Raw genomic sequence first — 25,078 nt, forward strand, 5'->3', positions numbered from 1 at the left:
CAAGACTCCTTGCCCAGCATGGGAAGAAGTTGCTGTAGAGTGAGCATCTTGAATTTTGGTACAAGTAGAAATGTGTTTAGGATGGTTACGTCCAAAATAGGTCTCCAATCTTTTCCCTTCCTTGGTACCAGAAATAGCCTGGAATAAAAACCTTGACCTTGTTCGTGCGTAGGTACCTCTTGAATAGCTTTCATGTTTATAAGATCTGAAATTTGCTTTTGTGCCTCTGCCCTTTGATTGTGTGGCAGGTTTGGCATGCCTTTCATTTTTGGAAGGGTATGAAAATGGAATTTGTAGCCTCTGTTTATAATGTTCAGAATCCATTTGTCCTTTGTGACAATATGCCACTTTTTTGAGAATAGTGACAGCTTTCCTCCTAAGGGGGCTGCCATTTGAGACCTGGTTGGCATGCAAAGGGGAAAGTCATTGGTTTTGCTTTCTGAAAGATTGCGAGTTGTCCTCACCACCTCTTTGTGTAGGAGCTTGCCATTGTCTGTCTCTGTACGAGCCTTGTGTTTGCCCTCTGCCCCTCGGGCGCCTGTATCTGCCTCTTTGGGGTCTGTCTGTGGCAGGAAAGGATCAGTTTTTGGAAGGCCAATTTCTACTAAAATGTGGGGGTTGAACCTGCAGAAATTCTTTCACAGTTTGCATTGATTTAGCCTTTTCCTCCATTTTCCGTAATACTTCCTCAGCATTTGCCCCAAATAGTACATCCTTTTGAAGAGGGGTGTCTAGTAATTTAGCTTTGACATGATCAGGCAAGGCTTGTTCCTTGAGCCAGGCATGCCTACGTATGACTGAGCCTGTAACAGCAGCTCTACATGAGGCCTCTAGAGCATCAAAACCACATTGTAAGGTATGTTTACCCACTTGTTCTGCACTATGCATCGAATCCTGCAACTCCTTCATGTCTGGTTGTTCAGGTTGTGACATTTTACTTTTCAATTGAGATAACAGAAACTGTTGGTATTTTAGCATATGAAACTGACAGTTTAAGGTCCTCATGGATAAGGTAGCCGTGGTATATACCTTTTTTCCCCACCTTTCTAAGGATCTGGAATCTCTCTCAGAAGGCAATGGGTTTTTGGCAATGGAGGCCTTAACTCCATTGAGCCCCTGTTAGATGGTTTCTAGGTCAGCAGCATGGCTTTTGTATAGAAATTGGTGTGAGTCAGGAACCCTTTAGTACCTGTCAGGCTTAACTGGAGCTGGAGGAAGAGAGTCCGGGTTAAGGCAGGCCTCCGAGTAAACATCATCTAGGATGTCCAGGACAGGAGGAATAGCCAGAGGCCTGTGCTGGGGTAACAAAAGAAATTCCCTGAGCCTTTTCTTGGAATCTGAATAATCCTGGTCTTCCCAGTGGAAGTGTTCCCTTAAGGTATGCAGAGTTTCACCAAATGAGTAATTTTCAGGGGGGGATACAGAAGGAATAGATTCCTCTGCATCAGAGTTATCAAAAGGGGAGTAAAACTGTTCCTGATAATCAGAGTGCTCTGAAATAATGGAGCCCTGATCGGAGGAGGGGGAATCTTCCTCCACTCTGGTTCTTTTGTCTGGAGGTGGCTGAGAACCTCTGATTAGAGTAATTAAATCCTCAGCCATTTTAAGCATCTGTTTCTTAGGCATGGGGCCTGGAGATGGGCCCTGTGTAGCTGGTCTCTTAGGGTGCATGGTAGCTTTAGACTTGGTGAAAGCCTTGATGGAGAAAGAAGAGGAAGGTCTGAAGACACCTTGAGTGGAGGTGGACCTGTCCACATTCTGTTTCAACGCCAAGCGTGGCTTCGGTATCTGTAGTCAGGGTGTGGGCTGAGGAGCCTGCAACCTCGGGTACAGGAGACACCGCCAAGGATGTGTTGTCAGTAATCAGGGGCTGCGTAGGCGCCTCGCTGAGAACCGGACCATGTGTAGTCGGCTTTGGCGTGGTGTCGGTAGAGGCCACGGACCTCGAGTGTCGGTCCTTGTCTTTGCGTTTTTTAGACAAAACCGGAGTCAGAGTATCCGACGACATAGTATAGTTAAATGCTTTCCCAAAATAATGCTGGGCGAACTCCGCCCGACGCTTGATAGTGCGTTTGTTGAATGTAGCACAAAAGCGACAGACCGAGACGTCGTGGTCTGGGCCTAAACAAGGTATACAGAAGGAATGGAAATCCTTATGCGGTATTTGCTTCCCACAAGAAATACAATTATTAACTTTGTCTGACATCGGTCTGAGGCAAGAAAAAGTTTCCCCAACGGGGTACTTAGCTTTTAAGAAGACTTCGGTTCCAAATTTTTCGTAATCTCAGGAGCTGGCCGACCGGCACTTGCTAACTGCTTCTGCTTCGGGCACCGCGCGGCAAGAAAGACTGAAGAAAATGGCATCGGCTGGTTCTTTTATACCCCTGTCGCACTGACGTCAGGGAAGAAGCGACGACAACCGACGCCGGACCTAGACTTTGGAATTCGGCCGACCGAGGACCCGCCTGACGGCAGGAGAACCCATCTGTTATGACTGTAGCTATATGCACGATGAACATCCTTAACTAGTGAACTATAACAGAAAGCTAACAAAAGTAAGTCATTTAGAAGATCTTTCTAAAAGTCCATTTAAAAATAATAATAATAATTTAATCGAAAACTACCATTAAAATGGACAGTAAGTCATAATAATAGACATACTTTCATTCTCTACAGACACTTGGAGAAAGCAGAAATTCCAAGTACTGTCACTGTATGTCCGTAGATAGACAACAGTGAACTGCCTGTCAGATAATGGGGACACAGCCTTGCTGAAGAACAAAATCACAGTACAGCCACCTCTGTCATACCACACAATGGTGTATAACAAACTGGCATGTCACAGCACAGAAAATATGACAGAAGCCTGTTTTTCAGTTTTTAAATGGAGCTGCCCTTTAAAATGTTCTGTGATAGTGTGTGCATATATACCTAAATATACCAAGACACATGCATATATCTGCATGTGTACGCACACACATGTAAATTCCTTCCAGCTGCACATTTTGGCATTTCATTTATTACTTCCATCAGTCCTTCATACTGTCAGATGACAGAATATGAGCCAATAACTGCAAATATAAAGATAGCAAGGGGCACACAGTAGGTGGCACAAAAAAAAATAAACAGGTGGGCTACTCAATGTATAAGCAAGAAAAAATTAAACTGTATGAAAAATGGCTTTGTCAACTTTAAAGAGCTCAGTACTGAAGGCTACACATTATTTGTTTACATACCTACATATATCAACTCACACACCTGATATGTAAAACTTCTAGTCACAAAACAGCTACGCTTCACCACAAAAATAAGCATACAGCAACTTCCATGGAGTGGCTCAGCTCACATGCCCTCTGCAATGTAAACTTCTCACAACGCAGCTGTGCTTCAGTACAAAAAAGTGGATTTGCATGATGAAAAATGCAGCCCAACAATGGCACTCAGGGATGTAGGGCGCAATCGGAATGGACAGAACAAGTGTTCACATGGAATACAAAGCACAAAAAATGCTTACTACATGTCTGTTATGTTCTTAGCTTTTCAAAAGAAATGTATATAAATATACTTAGAACTAAAGAAAAATGGCTCCAAGTGATGCACTAGTTTTGTGATTTATGCTGCAGATTATACAACTAACTTTTGCTAACTGGTAGCTGTAATTTTTACTCCATTTCACACCAAATGGACTAAAACAGGGAACTCTTAAGCTTACTGTTCTGACAGTTATTACCCTGAAAAAAAAGAAAAAAAAAATTAATGATCCCCCACATCAATATACTCATCCTCTCTACTGGCTAAATCCTCCACAGATCCAAAACTTTTGAGGGTGTTTCTTGGTATAACAGGCCTGAAAGAGCGTTTGCGCAATGAAGCAAATGGGAAACATGATGACAGATGTGTGGAGGAACTCAGAGATAAATAAATGTTTCCTCGGAGAGTGGGAGATAAAGGCACAAGCTCCTGCTGCTGTTCCAGTTCTCTCTGCAGTCCTTGTATCTCCTCCATGAGTTCAAAGACTTTGGACATGGCAGTAAGTGCTCCACCTCCTAGGATCTGTGCCTCGGAAACCCATCGCAGGTATCGCTGAACCCAAACTTTAACAGCAGGCCCTTCAATACAAGGGAGCAGGAGCCCATGATATTCAACAGGTTTACTAACCCAGGAATCGTAGAACTTTTTTAATTCATTTTGAGGTTCTTCCGGGGAATTAATTAACTTGCTCAATCTTCTGCCAAGGAAACTCTTAAAATGGTCTGCTTCTTCCCTGAAGAAACCTTTCTTTGTGGGTGGTTTGCTTGGCATTATTGGTAAAGACAGATGTCGCTGGTGCTGTAAAGAATAAGAAGACAATTGAAAAAATATATAAAGTGCAAATTATATGGACTAGTCTAGTTATACTGTTAATGAGAAATAAATATTAGAAGAAATATAATGCATAAAGTGTACTACAAAAAATGAAACATACCACTGAAACTTAGTTTATGTAAAGATTCACATTTTGAAAAATATTTACTTCTAAAATTTCCTCAATGAACTAATTAGTTCTGAATGTCTTGCTAAGTAGGACACAGAAATACACAGTAATACAGACTTTTTTTTCATTTAGTTTGCATCAGTACATAAACAATTCAAACTTTACGCTTCCTGAACAAAAAGAAATATCACAGTACATATAGACATCTCAACAAATGTACTGTTCATGAAGTCTGACTGAATTATAGCCAGGTCAGTTAGCATCTTGGGCAATCCTCCAAATGATGTCCATGTTGAGAAACAAAAAAGCAATAATAGCATTTCTATACAAAAGCTCTACATTTCACTGTCAGAAATGCCTTTCAGACATCAGCAAAAAACTGAAATAGCACATTGATACATTTCCTAACACACACACACTCTGCAAGAGTCCTATAAGCAGCCATGACCTAAATCACAGCTACTTAAACAACTATTGTCAATACTTGAGAGTTCTATCTTTTCTAAAATGCTGACAGAGTCCTCTAGCAGCATTAGCTGGGACCTTAGCTACTGCTTTGAAGACCACATAAAAGACTTCCATTCCTGTAGTGGCACTGTTATTTCTATGGCTGTAGCCATGTGGCCTGCCCCTTACTAAAAATCATTGGAAGGCTTTCAGAGACTGATCAAGCTTTTTTTTACTGAGGCTTAAAAGTGCCTATGTGAGTATTATGTCTAAAAATATTTTATTCAATTTGCATTTTGTTTATCTTCTCAATGTGTGGTTTTATTTTTTTATGTTTGTACATTGTTTTCATAATGTTTGCTACCTGTAAAACATGAAGCATATATATATCTTTAAATGCTAACAGGCTAAGTAAAGGAATGTCATAAAATGCAGAGAACTCAGTGTGCATTATAGACTACATGGAGGTTAAAATATACACACAGTGTTGCTGTCTTACTTGCTGTGCAGGCACCAGGTGGTGTCATAAGATCCATTTACAGAAGAGGAGAAATACATATGCCCAAGTAAATAAATAAATTAGTTTTCAAGAGTTTGTCTGCATTGGAGATGTAGAGGTATAATTCTCAGTGGAAAATGGCTCACATGCAACCACAAAGAATGATCTTGCAGCAAAGAAACAGAAAAATCAAACAAGCTTTGGATCCCGAAATTTGATGTATTCTTCATTGTAAGTGATAAGCTGAGAAGCCTGAAAAGTTACAAAATGCTACATTCCTGCACATCAGTAGGGATAAACTATTAAATTTAATGCTCTTACTTCTTTTGAAAAGGTCAGAGCAGCTTGCTTAATAGGAAATTATGAAACAAACCGCATGTCATGTCAGGAGGTCTGATAAACACAAAGGCACGCAAGCTTTGGTCCAACCTCCATAAGAATCATCTTCCAACTGAAAACTTTCAAGAGCAATTATATACCACATGGTACATAATCAATGCAACCAGCTCCTAAGTCTTAAAAAAGTTTCATATCCATAGCTATAACATCCTCTTTTTTAAAAGTTAGAAAAATATATGTAAATATAAATCTGTTCAGCAGCATGCAAGATGTTACACTGACCATTTTAAATTAACTAGTGGACTCCATCACACAGAAGAATGAAGCCCTGACTGTGACTTAAAGACCTGGGACTGACAAGCTACCTTGGTTGGGGGAAGTTGATGAGGGAGGACAGAATGAGAGGCCAATGCCAGCTTGCACCTCCTAGGTAGAATGAGGCAGCAGGCATTCTACTGTACTGACACCTAACAGAAGTTTGGTGAATTGCAGGTTTTCCAGCAACCTCTAAGCTGTAACAGAGATGTACAAGCACAGCATAGCACACTGTGACTGGAGTCAGGTTTATGCAGGAGTACTTCATGTCTGTGATGTCAGTACTATGTGCCGAGATCACTGGTTGCCACAGGGGATCAGGGGTTAGTATTCAGTCAGAAAACCATAGTGGCTGCCTGGATGATGGCCTCACATGATTGGATCTTATCATATGGCCTCATGTGATTGGTTCTTATCCTACGGGGAATGAATGGGTACACTGAGTCATGGAAAGCTGATGGCTGTCAGTCAGCAAAGATAAACAGGATATAAAAAGTTGTCTCTAGCTAAGGATACTATCTCCTTAAATAAAAATATTTTTTTTTTGCACAAATTCAAATACAATTTTAATAAAGCAAATTTTTTGAGTCCTTAGAATCATTCTTAACTCTGGAACAGTTTATGTATCTGGGTACTTCAATGCTTTTCCGTAGAATTTAATAGGGCTTACACTGGACATAAACCTTGAGATTCAAAAACATTACCACCAGCTAAGACCTCTTTGATGTTGGCGGTAGATGTTTGTGATTTAGAGACGGATCTCATGGAGGTGCAGTATCATGGTGGGCTATCTGTTTGGCCTACAGCAAATGGGGAGAGGCATTGATAAGTCATGCTCCACCCTGAAAAACCTGCAGTAAGTGATTTACACAGCTGAACAATTCACAGAACCACTACCCATGTAAATCACTACTACAATCCACAATTATTAACAGAGCCCAGAGCTTGCATTCACTCATTACTTTCAATTGATGACATCATGTAAGAGGTAATTGCCAGGCAATTTAGCATATAGGTAGTATTGGGGGATGTATGTGTACGGCTGCATGAGTTAGTAAGAATAGTGTCAGGTGTGTGTGTGGGTCCATCTGAGTGGTTACAGTAGCAGGGTTAGTTAGGGGATAGGTATGGTAGGTGTGTATGTGTGAATGTGCAAATGGTTGCATGAGTGAGAGAATATGTGTGTGTGTGTGTGTGTGTGTGTGTGTGTGTGTGTGTGTGTATTTATATATATATATATATATATATATATATATATATATATATATATATATATATATGGCAGAGCTTCCAAACTTCTCAACTATCCCTACAATGAGCACTGGCTGTACTATTCTGAAGGGGGGTGGGGCACCAGACAATAGTGCCACTGTTTAAATATTACTATGACATGCTTAAAAAGTACAGTTTTGTACCTACCATAAATGTAGATGTTCGAGGATCCACATTGCTGCAGTCCTAACTATTGGGTAGTCCGCTGTCCAGTCGGCCCGAATACCAAAGTATATGGCTGGCGGTCACGGCGCATTAGACTGGCGCCAGTACCACCAGGGTACTAATGCGCATGACCGACGTCATATCCTCAGTCTTTTCTTGCCCCAGATGTCAGAAGACCCTAAAAGACAAGGCCAAAACCAAAACACACCAAACATACCTGCACCAAAATATACACAATATATACAAAGGTACCAGAATATAATCTCACCTACACAACCACCCCTAAACACAGAGGGGAAGGAAATTGGACTGCAGCAATGTGGATCCTCGAACATCTACATTTATGGTAGGTACAAAACTGTACTATGTTCTTCATTCCACATTGCTGCAGTCCTAACTATTGGGTAGAATCCCAAAGCAGAGGTAAGGGAGGCTGGCAAATCATAAGGAAGCAGGAGCTGATAACATGCCTTGCAAAATAGCTGTGGCAAAACCAGCCCTAGACTTAGAGTAGAGAGGAAGGTGGTAATGTTTAGAGAAAGTATGCACTGAACTCCAAGTAGCTGCCTCCAAAATATCCTTAGTTGCCGGCCCCCTTAGAAATGCTGTTGAAGTGGCAGTAGCCCTAGTGGAATGAGGCCTAATCCCGCTGGAATCTCTTTGCCATGATGGGAATAACAAAATGCAATGCAAAACCCAATCCACCTAGAAATAGTTTGTTTTGACACAGGCTTGCCCTGAACTCAAAGCAAAAGAAACAAACAACTGCTGAGACTGTCTAAAATCCTTAGTCCTGCTTAAATAATAACGAATTGCCTGTGTACATCTAAAGTGTGCAAAATCTTTTCCCCTTTATTTTGGGGATCTGCATAAAAAGTAGGCAAATGAATAGTTTGGTTTAAAGCCACACTAGAAACCACCTTAGGCATAAAGGAAGGATTAGTAATGATACCCTATCCTTATGAAAAATCAAAAAGGCTCAACCGCCATAAGGGACTGTAACTCAGAAACCCTTCTTGCAGAAGTAATGGCCAACAAAAAAGCAGTCTTCCAAGACAAGTATTTCAGGTCAGCAGTAGCTGCAGGCTCAAAAGGTTGTAGAGTAAGTTTCTCCAACACAAAATTGAGATCCCAAGCAGGAGTAGGAGCTCTACGTGGGGTCTTATATTCTTTGCCCCTAAGAAATTGCTTGAACAAAGGATGTGAAAACAATGGTGGGTCACAATCATAGTGAGCTGAAATTGCTGCAGCATGAATCTTAATGGAAGAGAAAGACAAACCTTTGTCCAATAACTCAGTAAGATATTGAAGAGCCACACTCAAATTAGGCTCGAAATCTCCAAATTCTTTGCTGCAGTCCAAAATAAAAATCTCTTCCATTTTTCTGCACACTTTCCTTGTACTAGGTCTTCTTGCTTCCATAATCACATTTAAAACTTGTTGAGGAAGTTGAGACCTGCTGTCTTTCAAAACAGAATATGCCAGGCTGTTAGATGAAGAGTTTGAAGCTTGACATTGAGCAGATGACCGTCCCTCTGAGACAATAGGTGTGGAATCAAGGGTAAAGGCCATGGAGGCTTCCTTACCAGACTCCTCAGTAATGGGTACCAGTGCTGCCGAGGCCAATCTGGAGCTATTAAAATCATCCTTGGCTTGTCTTGTCTGACCTTTAGAAGCACCTTTGGGAGAAGAGGCAGAGGTGGAAAAGCATACACATGAAGATTTTTCCAACTGAAAGAAAGAGCATCCACTTTCCAAGCTGTGTGATGAAATCCTTCAAAACTTTGGCAGCTGGTGGTTTAGTGGAGAAGCGAACAGATCTATGTCTGGAGTTCCCCATGACACTGTCAATTTTGAAATACATGAAGATCCAGTTTCCACTCGTGGGGATCCATGATTTGTCTGCTTAACACATCTGCTAAGGAGTTCTGTGCTCGGCAGAAACCTTGCCTGAAGAGTTAGTTGCAAGCTGAGCGCAGTCTCCCATAAAATCATTGCTTGCCTGCACAATGGGTAAGAATGTGTTCCCCTTGTTTGTTGATGTACCACATGACAGTTGTGTTGTCTGTTAGAATCAACACCTGCCCTGGAAGAAGTAACTCCTTGAAAGCCATTAATGCAAACTGGACTGCTAACATCTCTTTCATGTTGATATGTAGATGCTGTAGTCTGGCAGGCCACTTGTCTTGTATCCACTTTCCATCTAGATGAGCTCCCCAAGCAATGTCTGAGGCATCTGTCGTTAGAATCTGACTTGCCTCTGGCCGGGTCACAGAGAGTCCCTTGTTTAGGTGACATTCCTGAGCCCACCACAAAAATTCCTTTTGAATGCAAGGTATTATTTGAATGACAGTGTCCAAATCCTGGCAGTGCTGTGTGCATAGATTTTTGAGATACCATTGTAGCTTCCTCATATGCAGTTTGGCATTGGGAAGCACCAGAATACAAGATGCCATGAACCCTAAGGCTTGAAGGACTGTCCTTGCAGTCAGCCCGGACTGAAGAGATAATTGATGGAAGTAACTGGAAAGATTCTTTTGTTTGTCCGGGGTTAAAAGGCCATCTGGGCTGCTGTATTCAGTCTCACACCCAGAAAGCACATGTCTTGAGAGGGTACTAGACTGGACTTTATTTCGTTCACAGAATACCCTAGGCATCTTAGCACTGCTATGACATATTCCAAATGCTGTAGAAGGTCTTCCTTTTCTTGAGCCAGAATCAGGCAGTCGTCCAAGTAAGGATAGATTTGAATTCCTTTTATCCTGAAGTAAGCTATCACTGGAGCCAGAACCTTTGTGAATACTCTGGTAGATAAGCCAAAGGGCAATGCAGAGAACTGATAATGAGAATTTCCAGCTCGAAACGCAGATACTTTCTGCAACTTAGTCTTATAGGCACATGAAGGTAAGCTTCCTTGAGATCTAAAGTTACCATCCAGTGATCTTTGCCCAGCAGAGGTAAAAGCTGTTGTAACGTCAACATTTTGAACTTTGGAATGTCCAGATAAGTGTTGAGGATAGATAAATCCAAAATTGGTCTCCACGTGTTCCCCTTCTTTGGTACCAGGAACAGGCGAGAATAAAATCCTAGGCCCCTTTCTGGCACAGGAACTGACTGAATGGCTCCTATTTGGAGTAACAGAGAAATTTGTTTGCGAGCCTCTGTTCTTTGTAGAGGAGGAATGTCTGGCATGCCTTTGAAAGGAGGCAAGGTATGGAAATAAAACCTGTAACCGTGGTGAATGATATCCAGAACCCATTTGTCTTGGGTAATTAAATCCCAATTTTCTTTGAAAAGAGACAGTCTTCCTCCTAGAGGTGCCGCCAGGCGAGAATGTACTGGCAGCTGAAAAGGCAAGTCATTGGGTCTGCTTACGAAAGGACTGACCCCTGCCCTCACCAGAAGTCTGAGCAGGTGAACTCCTGTCCTAGGCCTAAAAGAACCTTGAGCTCTGCCCCTACCACGTCTAGACCTACCCCTAGACTGGGAATCATAAGCAGGATAAGTCCACCCCTTAGTAGGCCAATTCCTACTAAACTTCGGAGGCTGCACCTGCAAAAAATCCTTAACAGTTTGCATAGACTTAGCCTTGTCCTCCATTTTCTTTAAAACTGCTTCCACAGGCGAACCAAACAACACATCAGACTGTAAAGGAGCATCCAAAATCCTTGTCTTAACATGCTCAGCTAAGTTCTGATCTCTCAACCAGGCGTGCCTACGAAGAACAGAACCAGTGGCAGCCACTCTCGAGGAGGCCTGCACAGCATCAAAACCACACTGCAAAGAATGCTTTCCCACTTGTTCAGAAACATGAACTAAATCCTGCAGCTCTTTACACTCAATACCTTCAGCCAGAGCATCCACCTTAGACTTCAATTGAGAAAGGAGATAATTCTGATATTTTAACATATGAAACTGACAATTCAATGCCCTCATGGCTAAAGTGGAAGAAGTGTACACTTTCTTTCCCCATCTATCCAAAGCCCTTGCCTCTTTATCAGGAGGAACAGGATTTTTAACCACAGAAGCCTTCACACCTTTAGGCCCCTGAGAGACAGTTTCTGGGTCGGACTCTTAAAAGATACTTATGGGCTTCAGGCACCCTATAGTACCTATCCGGTTTAACTGGGGCAGGAGGCAAAGAATCAGGATTTAGTGAAGCCTCTGCAAAAACATCTTCTACAACATTCAGAACAGGAGGTATAGCTAAAGGCCTATGCTGGGGTAAAACAAGAATTCTCTAAGCCTCTTCCTGGTATCAGAGAAATCTTCTCCTTCCCATTTAAAATGCTCCCTCATGGAATGCAGGGTCTCTGAAAAGAAAAATCCTCAGGAGGCGAAGCTGAAGGAGTAGAATCATCCACATCAGAATCAGAATAAGGAGGATACTCCTGCAAGTCCTCAGCAGAAGACTCAGAAGCCTCCGAACATTGCTCAAAACTCTCAAACTCAGGTTCCACCCTAGGCCTCTTATCAGGAGGGGGCATAGAACCTCTAATCATAGTAATCAAATCCTCTGCCATTTTTAGCATATACTTCTTAGGCAAAGACCCTGAAACACTAGGAGAAACCCCCACAGAACCTAAAGTATGCCTGCCTCTTAAAGAAGCCTTGGCAACAGAAGGAGGCCCTAACCACCTTAGGAAGAGAAGGAAGAACAGCCACCTGAGAAGCCCCTTCAGCCTGGCCTACTTCCTGAGAGGACACATCCTGCAACAATACAGTTTCTCCCTGAGACTCCAAAGAAACTCCTGGCAGAACCTCCGGCTCCACTGAGCCCTCTAAAGAACCGGCGTCCGGGACTGTCGGTTCTTCCCCTCAAACTTCGCTGCTTTGTCCTTGCGCTTTTCATCCGCATTTTATAATTACAACGCTTCCCAAACACTAACCTGGCACAGTCTAACCTTCTCTTAATAGTGCGTTTGTTAAATCTAGCACAAGAGCGCATCCAACAACGCCGTGCTCAGGCCCTAAACAAGGTATACACAAAGTATGGTAATCCCTATGAGGTATCTGTTTCCCACAAGAAATACAGTTATTCACTTTTTCTGACATCCGGTTAAATACTGAGGCAAGAAAAACCAAAATGTTGCCAACTTTGATTCGGTCTGAAACTCTGACTTCAGAAACTTTCAGAACGCCAACCTGCACTCGCAAAATTGCTTCTGCATCGGACCATGCGGCAAAAAAGACTGAGGATATGACGTCGGTCATGCGCATTAGTACCCTGACGCATTGACGCCCAAGTTCACACGCGCCGCGGACCGCAGTATACTTTGGTATTCGGGCCGACTGGACAGCGGACTACCCAATAGTTAGGACTGCAGCAATGTGGAATGAAGAACATCTTAATAGAACAAGCGATTTTCCAGTAAGAAGCCGTAAGGAATAATAAGATGTATGAAACTCTAATGTCTGGCATTATTGACTGACTGTAAGGGTTTTTGAAAAGGGTCAGGGCAGTTCAACAGTGAAAGTCATGCATGTTCTGTGACAGCAGAGGCAGATGAGAGGTACAGGGATGTGTCTGTGTGGGTGTACTTGAATGTGTGTATATGCATGGGGGAGTGAAAGGGGGGGGGTGTCTGTGCCAACGTAAAGCGTGGGCCAGTGTTGGTGATTACCACTGCAGAGTACTTGTTAGCACTTATGTTAATCAGAGTGCGATTTAGCGATATGAATAATTAGCTGATAATGAGGTCTTTCCTAATTGCTGTGAATGCTTTTAAATCGCTGCTTTCCAAGATCACATTAAAAGGCCCTTTTTGCCTGTCTTACCACTGACAGTTTTCTGAATCCTAGCCCAGATAGTTTGGTGTTACACTACAGCTTAGCTGGGAGATGCAATATCAGCAGTTTCTCTCTATCTGCAACTGCTGAATATCACAGTTATCATAATTCTTTCCTTGTATCTGGAATGGGTGTATCAGCAATGGTTCTTTAACTTCCTGGAACTTCAATTTTAAATAATTTGTCTTGCATAGAAGTTTATTTCTTCTATACAGCTTTTCATCTTCCCCCATGGATTAGCCAAGATTTTACTAAGAGGCGATCTTTGCTTGACTTACAAAGCCATGTCTGACCCAGCTCTGTTAGAAATGTTACATCTAAAGAAATCCCAATCCCTCCACACCACGTGCTCAAGAGACCTCAACCTCATTACCACAATCAACAGAACATGCTGGGGGGACAGGTTCATAACCCAGAGACTGGCCATGCTCTGGAATAGACTTCCCATACATGTCAAGCAGACCACCTCTCCAGGCCTCTTCAAGAGAAATCTTGATGAGTGGATGGAAAATAGAAAGTTCACCCCGGGATCACTCCAGTGGCTCTACTTGATAGAGGCACTGGGAACTAACGTCAGGCAGCATGATGCCAGGGCACCTCTACGGGCTAGGCTTGTAAAGGCTCCAGGGCCATTAGCCTTGTACATATCTATGAACCTTCCTCACATATTTCAGAATTCCCAAAGGAAGTTCCCAGATCTGTGCAGAACTGGTGGTCAAGGACACCACATACACAAATGCCATAGATGTAGCCAATCCACTGGTTGGCAGAGTCAGTGGAAATATATTACCTCTGCCTCCCATCATGGAAGCAGGACATCCCCAGTACCTGAACACCCAACTCTCATCACTAGGGAACAGGACATCACTGCTCTCTCAAAGTCAAGAAGACAGCCTCCATGGGACCTGAAGACATCCCAGGCTACAACCGACAGGAACCCAGGCATGAACTGGCTGCATCATTACGCACTCTACACATCCATACACTGAATATTGGCTGCTTTAGCAATTACTCCAGGTTCATACTGTGAACTGTCCTATGGTTTCTAGATTTTTAAGACCTCTGAAGCCCTCATTACTGATAGTGGTTTCTGTCATAGTAGTATTTCTGACTACTGATTTCTTTCCAGCACTTCCTTTATATTAGTTTACTTTTCAGGCATCAGCAATGTGGCTGAAGTATACAGAGTCAGTGCAGTGGAGTATACCAACACTCCAGAACTGCAGGTGGTAATCCTCAAAGTTTTTTTTTTTTAGATTTCTCACTATTTGGGGACTTCTTTCCACTTGCTATTGAGATGACTGTCATATACAATGTCACATATGTATCCTATCTCAAAAATATATATTTTAATGCACTAATCACACTTGTACTTGTTGTGTCTGCCTGTCTGATAATTTCATGGAACCTGTAATATGTAAGATGGATGGCATCTATGAACTGAAACACATTTGTACCCAGTGTAACCCATAAACAATCTGTAACTGGGCATGCTAGAATTTGTTATGGCATGGACTACAAATGATACACCTCTACATCTCCTTCTCTTTTATTTGCATTTTACTCTTTCCCTGATGCAAGCCATGTATCCTAACAAGCATTTCTTTTCTGACTGGGAGACATTATTTTCTCAGCATTGAACATTAAGCCTCAGATAAAAATTATTTCTTCCTTGAAAGAAAAATAATAATTCATTTCTTTTCTTACTGATGAGTTCTACAAAGGCCAGCTTTTCATCTGTGATATCTTCTAGTACCTACATTTCTAAGTCATTATCAATAAAGGTCTGAATATATATTTTTTTCCTTGCTGATAACAATGGTACTTAACAAATAATCTGTAGTCCTTCTAACAATTCTTCATGCTCCTATGACAAATATATTATTTTTAGTGTCTCTATGTGCAACTCCTTGCCTGATCTGAATATCAGTTTTGTCTCATATCTCTGTAGATTTAGTAACATCCTTTGTGTTTTAGAGGTACCTTGTAAAACAAACTTTCTGCATATATTTTGTAAAGGTTTCTGATAAGTTTCAACTTGAACTTCTTTACCAACAACATATTCATAGAATTTCACACATCCATACACTGTTGATAAAAGTTTCTTTTTCATTCAAGTATATCCATTTTGTGCATCCGTGTATGCTCTTGATCATAAGAAAAACAAAGAATGGTAAACAAATTCACAGTGTAGAAACAAAGACTGCATGTATATGGAATCAATTGTACTGTCATGGAGACATCTCTGATTCTGTGCAGAGATGTAATAATGATATCCTACATGATTATACAAATTTGTTTACAGGACTAAGAGTAATGTCACATACAAAGAAGGCCGAAGCCAGTGAGACATGCACCCAGAACACCTCTAGGTCTCTGAAGAAATGTAGAACAGGAGCTAAAAAGAAGGGAGAGTTTAGGTGGTAATAGGAAGCAAACTGCAACCAAGAGAATGAACGAACAGTGTTGTGGCTATTATAAAGAAAGACAATTTGACATTTGCATTCATCTCCAAAATCTGAATGAAAGGATTAAAACTGATCATTACTCATTGCTTACAGTTGAAGTGGTCAGAAGAATGCCAAATGCTAAGTTCCTTTCAGTGCCAGATGCAAACCAGAATTTTTGGCAGACAAAGCTAAATGAAAAAAATCCAAACTGAGTATATGTAATACATTATTAAGAAGGAAAACATTCCTCAGGCTTCCATTTATTTTATCAGCATCAGTTGTGCTCCTAAGAGCTGCTGTACAGCTAAATGAAGCCTCACAAGGTACAGTAAGCATAACTGCTTATACCTTAGACACAAGCTGAGCATAAGAAGAAATGAATAAACCTAAAGACATGTTAAAGTACAAGAACATGAAAAATAAGAAGTCTGAATCACAGGGGATATATTCTAATGTCAAAGGGTATGAATCCCGATATAAAGAAAAAGCAGTCGTCCATATGCTAAAGCCAGGGCACAAGCAGGCATTACAGATGTCTCTGTGAAGGCACAGAATCATAAGTGGCTTCTTCAGTTTTGGAAGGTGTTTTAAATATAAGTGATGATCTATAAGTGCAGGCTACACAGAACAGCAGCATAACAAGAAACTAATAAAGCTGTTGAATGGAACACGTCATAGTTTCGAGGCAAATAAATCAAATGCAGTATTACAGTGACACATCTGAAATACACAAGTCATTTATTTAAAACACTAAGTGTAAATCACTGTGTGTGTATGTACCTTTAAGAAGCTGTCCAAGGGCTTGCACAGGTGTATAAATACTGAGCACATGCAAGTCTGACTGCATGCTAGTAAGCTGTTAAGCATGTATGTATATAAGATCTGTCTGTTAACCAGTTTGTTTATATTTTATGATGACGCTATCCATCCTGATGTGTTTGTATGTATTAAAGCATCTAAACGAAATACCCCGCCTGCTTGTCATCTATGTTAGAGAGGGACGAGCAACACTAAGTTTGAAGACAAATCCAGAAAACATTTGAGCAGTTATGCAAATGCCATCGCCAGAAGCATATTACAGATATTTCAAGAAATATGTTCAGCAAAAGTTTGTATCTGATATGTCTGAAATAACAGCCTATAACAAAAGCTGTTAAGAGTGAAATATAGCTTGGGAGTGGAACTTTGAACAGGATATTTTTTTCTGAATTGTTTAAGAAACTAATTATAGTATTTTAATATTGACTATAATATGAATAAGTCAGCTGTGTTGCAAGTTAAAAATAGTCAGAATGGTACAGGAGATGTGATCCTAAATCAGAAAAACAAAAACAAATCAAAAAAATCATCTCTTGGGAAAAGGAACTGTCAGCAATAGTATATGGATGGAAGAAATTCCGTGAATATATTAGTTCAGGAGAAACACGTCTCAAATAAGTGAAAACATATCCTTTTACAAGGAAACACAAGAATATAGACGATATTTTTAAATCTACCGAATACTATGTAAAAGTGAAATTCATATTAATTCAGGAACTACACAAAGAACTGTTAAAAAACAAGAAATGAATCACGGAACTCCGTAAAACTCGATACAGACACCAGACTGTAATTCAAAGCAAAAGAAATTTTAGTTTTAATTAAGTGTACTATTTAAAATGTCCACTTTTCGTCAAGTGAAAATTCACTCAACGTCTTCAGAAGAACCAACAAGTCAAAAGGCAACTCCATAAGCAAATGCCTTAATATAAAGTACTACTGAATCACATTGGTTAATTACATTATGAAGTCACTATACAGACAATTAAAGGTATATACTTATAAAGTAAAATCATTTGTGAAATGAAAATAAAATTAAATTAAAATAAGACTTCACAAATTAAATACTAAAATCTAACCGTACAACTCACAATTAAATATAATATTTCACGAACTGTATCAATCAATAAATCATTTCATGGATGCATAAAAATACAATCAACTAGAAACTTAAAATTTTTTTATAACTATCACATCTAACAGCATACCCCAAACCACCTACTTCCCAATCGAATAATAATAATAATTTCCTGAGTGACAATAATGTGAGACCAGTTGCTAATGAGTCAGTATTGAATGCTGGTATCCTACCTGTACCATCACCTTCTGTGTCTTTAGCTAACCATCATCAACAAATAGTGGTTCAAGACCAAACTTCTAGTAACGGTGTCCGTAGGAGTGACAGGATTGCTAATACCAACAAAACTACTAATAAGACCCCTGTCGATGGTGGGGCTACAAATGTTTCAAATCAAGTAAATTTCCGGAACCGAGCCTCGAATACTATATATACGAAGGCAAGAACAACGAGGAACCGGAACAGGAGGAGATAATAGACTGTAGTGTCCATGAAGTACCACCACCATTGAGCGGTGGTAAATGTATTATTTTGAACAATTCATCTATGGATTTTAAAATTTTCAACTATTCAGATACATTTATTAGTGAGGAGATGATAGAATTGTTAGCGAAAGGTTATACGTTTGTACCTACCACCCACTTTGAAATAGCAGCCACACTAATTGATTTAAAACTTTTTAGTCATAGGCTAAATTTAACAGCATTGATGGGTGATCAATTAAATAATAGCAGTGACTTTTGTGTGTCAAGTGTATATAACCCACCCTTACATCCACTCATATCTTTGTTTGAACAAATAACTGAACTTGATCTCCGTAACTTAAATGCAGGTTCTGACAATCCAGGTTCCTTTAAATATAAGAAACATAATGTTAGTAAAATGGAAAGAGATTCCTTACAGTACTTATGTCAAGCTCCGGTCCGTTTCATGAAACCGGATAAAGGAAGTAGATTGGCAGTTATGAGTATCGACGACTATAACAGGAGAATGAATGCAATATTAGATAGTGATACATGTGAAGTGGTCAGAAGAATGCCAAATGCTAAGTTCCTTTCAGTGCCAGATGCAAACCAGAATTTCTGGCAGACAAAGCTAAATGAAAAAAATCCAAACTGAGTATATGTAATACATTATTAAGAAGGAAAACATTCCTCAGGCTTCCATTTATTTTATCAGCATCAGTTGTGCTCCTAAGAGCTGCTGTACAGCTAAATGAAGCCTCACAAGGTACAGTAAGCATAACTGCTTATACCTTAGTGTGGAGACAGACACAAGCTGAGCATAAGAAGAAATGAATAAACACGCAAAGACATGTTAAAGTACAAGAACATGAAAAATAAGAAGTCTGAATCACAGGGGATATATTCTAATGTCAAAGGGTATGAATCCCGATATAAAGAAAAAGCAGTCGTCCATATGCTAAAGCCAGGGCACAAGCAGGCATTACAGATGTCTCTGTGAAGGCACAGAATCATAAGTGGCTTCTTCAGTTTTGGAAGGTGTTTTAAATATAAGTGATGATCTATAAGTGCAGGCTACACAGAACAGCAGCATAACAAGAAACTAATAAAGCTGTTGAATGGAACACGTCATAGTTTCGAGGCAAATAAATCAAATGCAGTATTACAGTGACACATCTGAAATACACAAGTCATTTATTTAAAACACTAAGTGTAAATCACTGTGTGTGTATGTACCTTTAAGAAGCTGTCCAAGGGCTTGCACAGGTGTATAAATACTGAGCACATGCAAGTCTGACTGCATGCTAGTAAGCTGTTAAGCATGTATGTATATAAGATCTGTCTGTTAACCAGTTTGTTTATATTTTATGATGATGCTATCCATCCTGATGTGTTTGTATGTATTAAAGCATCTAAACGAAATACCCCGCCTGCTTGTCATCTATGTTAGAGAGGGACGAGCAACACTAAGTTTGAAGACAAATCCAGAAAACATTTGAGCAGTTATGCAAATGCCATCGCCAGAAGCATATTACAGATATTTCAAGAAATATGTTCAGCAAAAGTTTGTATCTGATATGTCTGAAATAACAGCCTATAACAAAAGCTGTTAAGAGTGAAATATAGCTTGGGAGTGGAACTTTGAACAGGAGATTTTTTTCTGAATTGTTTAAGAAACTAATTATAGTATTTTAATATTGACTATAATATGAATAAGTCAGCTGTGTTGCAAGTTAAAAATAGTCAGAATGGTACAGGAGATGTGATCCTAAATCAGAAAAACAAAAACAAATCAAAAAAATCATCTCTTGGGAAAAGGAACTGTCAGCAATAGTATATGGATGGAAGAAATTCCGTGAATATATTAGTTCAGGAGAAACACGTCTCAAATAAGTGCAAACATATCCTTTTACAAGGAAGCACAAGAATATAGAAGATATTTTTAAATCTACCGAATACTATGTAAAAGTGAAATTCATATTAATTCAGGAACTACACAAAGAACTGTTAAAACACAAGAAATGAATCACGGAACTCCGTAAAACTCGATACAGACACCAGACTGTAATTCAAAGCAAAAGAAATTTTAGTTTTAATTAAGTGTACTATTTAAAATGTCCACTTTTCGTCAAGTGAAAATTCACTCAACGTCTTCAGAAGAACCAACAAGTCAAAAGGCAACTCCATAAGCAAATGCCTTAATATAAAGTACTACTGAATCACATTGGTTAATTACATTATGAAGTCACTATACAGACAATTAAAGGTATATACTTATAAATTAAAATCATTTGTGAAATGAAAATAAAATTAAATTAAAATTAAAATAAGACTTCACAAATTAAATACTAAAATCTAACCGTACAACTCACAATTAAATATAATATTTCACGAACTGTATCAATCAATAAATCATTTCATGGATGCATAAAAATACAATCAACTAGAAACTTAAAATTTTTTTATAACTATCACATCTAACAGCATACCCCAAACCACCTACTTCCCAATCGAATAATAATAATAATTTCCTGAGTGACAATAATGTGAGACCAGTTGCTAATGAGTCAGTATTGAATGCTGGTATCCTACCTGTACCATCACCTTCTGTGTCTTTAGCTAACCATCATCAACAAATAGTGGTTCAAGACCAAACTTCTAGTAACGGTGTCCGTAGGAGTGACAGGATTGCTAATACCAACAAAACTACCAATAAGATCCCTGTCGATGGTGGGGCTACAAATGTTTCAAATCAAGTAAATTTCCGGAACCGAGCCTCGAATACTATATATACGAAGGCAAGAACAACGAGGAACCGGAACAGGAGGAGATAATAGACTGTAGTGTCTATGAAGTACCACCACCATTGAGCGGTGGTAAATGTATTATTTTGAACAATTCATCTATGGATTTTAAAATTTTCAACTATTCAGATACATTTATTAGTGAGGAGATGATACAATTGTTAGCGAAAGGTTATACGTTTGTACCTACCACCCACTTTGAAATAGCAGCCACACTAATTGATTTAAAACTTTTTAGTCATAGGCTAAATTTAACAGCATTGATGGGTGATCAATTAAATAATAGCAGTGACTTTTGTGTGTCAAGTGTATATAACCCTCCCTTACATCCACTCATATCTTTGTTTGAACAAATAACTGAACTTGATCTCCGTAACTTAAATGCAGGTTCTGACAATCCAGGTTCCTTTAAATATAAGAAACATAATGTTAGTAAAATGGAAAGAGATTCCTTACAGTACTTATGTCAAGCTCCGGTCCGTTTCATGAAACCGGATAAAGGAGGTAGATTGGCAGTTATGAGTATCGACGACTATAACAGGAGAATGAATGCAATATTAGATAGTGATACATGTGAAGAGGTTTCTACAAATGAATTACATGGGGTGTATCGTAAAGTGAGATCATTTATAGAAGATTTGTATATCGAAGCAAAAATCGATAAAACACTTTACAATTATTTAGTACAACCAGCCCCTAGGATTCCTATTCTATTCGGAATCCCAAAAATTCATAAAAGTATCCAAGATCCCCCTATGCGTCCTGTGGTCGATGGCAGAGATAGTATTACTTATACATGTGCAAAAGTAGTTGACAGTATCCTTAAAAAGTATGTGACTGGTGAAAAACGGATTTTGAGGGATTCTTGGTCATTCTTAGAGAGTATAAGTAAACTCAAGTTTGATAAGGACCAGCTTATGGTCACTATTGATGTTAAAGACCTATACTCATCAATCCCCCATAATGAGGGTATTGAATGGGTTTCCATCATCCTAAGACGCCTAGGGGCACCTCTTCCTGAGATCAATTTAGTTGGAAAACTCATTGATATAGTTCTTTCTTATAATTATGTTCTTTTCAACACTGGAATATACCATCAAAAGATTGGAGTGGCAATGGGCTCCCCTTGTGGTGCCAGCCTAGCCAATCTCGTAATGGCGTATTGGGAGAGGGAATTTGTACTGACTAATGCTGAGTATAAAGATCAGATTGAGTTCTATATTCAATTCTTGGATGATATTTTCATCCTGTTTAAAGGTACAAGTGAACTAGAATAATTGCTAGTAATGTTTAACAATAGTACAGACTTTTTGAAGTTTACGTCCAGTTATAGCAAGGATAAAATTGCATATTTGGACGTAGACCTCAGTAAGGATTATACTAACGAGGTTTATATTTCGAAAATTTTCCGTAAGGATACCTATTCGAATGCGTTCTTGGAGTTCTCTAGCTGTCACCCTTCACATCAGAAAAAATCAGTAGTGAAGGGCCAGCTAGTAAGAGCTGCCAGGATGATTTCAAGAGATTCAGACTTCATGGATGAATGTATGGTATTACATTCTTTCTTCTCACAAAGGGACTATCCCGAGGCCCTTTTGAGTGAAATCATTGGGGAAGTTCAGTTTAAACGTCATTCTGGGATTTTTAGACCCATATTGAGTAATGGGCTTAATGATTCATCATATAAGAGGGTGACTAAAGAACAGTTTAGTCCATATAGTTTTAACAGTACCTTCAATATGGAATCTTATGACATCGTAAATATCATTACAAAGAATTGGGAAATTTTGATGAGAGACGGACATTTTAGGTCCATATTTCCGACACTACCAAAAATAGTATTTAGGCGTGGTCATAATTTAAAATCAATTTTAGAGACCAAAGTAAGTCCAGTAACCTATAGGTATGGAATGTATAAATGTAATATGTGTCGGGTATGCAAATATATAGACACAGGCGCCAAGTTTATGATAAGAAATAAACAATACACAACACCTGGTAAGTTTGATTGTATTACCAAACAGGTAGTTTACATGGCTACTTGCTCAACTTGCAAAGCTTTCTATGTCGGTAAAACCGACAGAAAGCTGTGTGAAAGATTGAATGAGCATTTATATTGCATAAATAAATGCAAATTAGAAAATGCATTAGCCAGGCATACTGCAGAGAACAAGGGACATGAGTTCAAATTTAGAGTATTACAACTTAAGAAGGACATCAGAGGTGGACCTGAGTCGTTGAGATTAGAAAGGTGTGAGTTGTTATGGCAATTGAGAACTAATGCCTGTTATTACCCGGGCATTAATGAAATGAGTTTGATAATGTGTATTCTTAAAGCCAGGTAACAGGGTGTGTTAGAGTTACGTGGATATATATATTTTTATATTTTTATTTTTATTGTTAGCTTATATGTATACATATACACTTTATGTATGTTCTAGCTGCTACTTAGTACGTTGTTAATATTGACTTAGATGTGATAGTTATAAAAAATTTTTAAGTTTCTAGTTGATTGTATTTTTATGCATCTGTGAAATGATTTATTGATTGATACAGTTCGTGAAATATATTTAATTGTGAGTTGTACGGTTAGATTTTAGTATTTAATTCGTGAAATCTTATTTTAATTTTAATTTAATTTTATTTTCATTTCACAAATGATTTTAATTTATAAGTATATACCTTTAATTGTCTGTATAGTGACTTCATAATGTAATTAACCAATGTGATTCAGTACTACTTTATGTTAAGGCAGTTGCTTATGGAGTTGCCTTTTGACTTGTTGGTTCTTCTGAAGACGTTGAATGAATTTTCACTTGACGAAAAGTGGACATTTTAAATAGTACACTTAATTAAAACTAAAATTTATTTTGCTTTGAATTACAGTCTGGTGTCTGTATCGAGTTTTACGGAGTTCCGTGATTCATTCTTGTTTTTTAACAGTTTTTTCTTTGGTTTCTTGGTTTGTTCATTAACTACACAAAGAAGCTTCATGAAGTACGGTACATATGCCATAACAAGAACTGTTACAAGGAGATCTAGAGATTCTTTGTGTAATCTCACTGTACCTGTGACATAAAAACTGTAAAATAATTTCAAAGATGTACTGACATACACAACGAGTTACTAAAAGAAGTAACACTGACTGACTGGCCTGAGCAAAATTTATTGTATTTTACTTTACATTTGTTAAACAACCGGCTATAGATCCACAAAATTTATTGTCACTAGTGCCTTGGGCACAAGGCCTTCAAGGAGCAACAAACATTCCTTTTTTTTTTTTTTTTTTTTGTGGTTGTGTCTGTACTTTATACTTGTAGACTGGGTAAGTGAGCTGGTCTACTGCCCCTTTCAGCACAACCCAAGTACCTTTAGTGGTACAACAATATTTGGAACAACAATGGTGTAATTATACAAAGATCAATGCACAAGTTACAATAGTGGGGTTACTATACTACATTATAGGGGGACAAGAATCTAGCAAATGAAGAGAGTGGAAAAACGTGTTTAACACGGTATACATGCATTTGATCGGCCGGTGGATGGTCAATCGGGTATTGTCGAAAGCAGTGCAGCAAAATCTCATAAAAACAACTGCAAGAGTTGCAAATATATTGTCCCCTTTTTGACCCATGATAGCGCTCTTTTAGGAGGTAGAGCAGTCGGAAATGTTGAATTAAGTGTTGTTTATGACATTCCGACAGTTCGGCATTATGAGATTTGGGCATAAAAGTGGTGTTATATCTGATCAAGCAATGTGCGCTCGAGCAAATGAATGTAAACCATTTAACACAGTGTTACTGAACAGTACATTAAGATCTATATCATATTTACACATATATGTACTTAATACAGCTTTACATACAAGTCCACAATATGATGAATAACCATATGTTTGTGCAGAGATTAAGACCTGCACAGTGCAGTGAGTTAGCCAGCATCATGAAAACAGGTGCACTTAGGTTCACTGTCTATATTATTACCTAGTACAGATTTGAAGGCCTGTAAATGTCTGGTTATTAATCACTTTATTTGGGAGATAGTTCCAAAGTGTTGAGGAAAGCTCTTTCTTGAATAGTGGCTTTCAGTTTTAGTCTGGCCAAAGTAACTGGATCACCCTGACACACATCTTCATTTGACATGATGAAAATTCATTAGTAAC

General features: G+C 39.0%; 1 protein-coding gene across 1 annotated transcript in view; it reads right to left on the reverse strand.

Moving 5' to 3' along the window:
- Nucleotides 1-3,094: 3,094 nt before the first annotated feature.
- Nucleotides 3,095-25,078, reverse strand: part of MTMR12 (myotubularin related protein 12) — a 1,177,010-nt gene continuing 1,155,026 nt past the window's right edge. The window contains exon 16 of the mRNA XM_044073440.1: nt 3,095-4,329. Within this exon, the coding sequence (XP_043929375.1) occupies nt 3,754-4,329 (576 nt within the window). The 3' untranslated portion in view covers nt 3,095-3,753. The remainder of the gene's footprint in view (nt 4,330-25,078) is intronic.

This window comes from Protopterus annectens, chromosome 1.part1 (assembly GCF_019279795.1).
Source record: "Protopterus annectens isolate FY-2018-M chromosome 1.part1, PAN1.0, whole genome shotgun sequence".
Classification (NCBI taxonomy): domain Eukaryota; kingdom Metazoa; phylum Chordata; order Ceratodontiformes; family Protopteridae; genus Protopterus; species Protopterus annectens.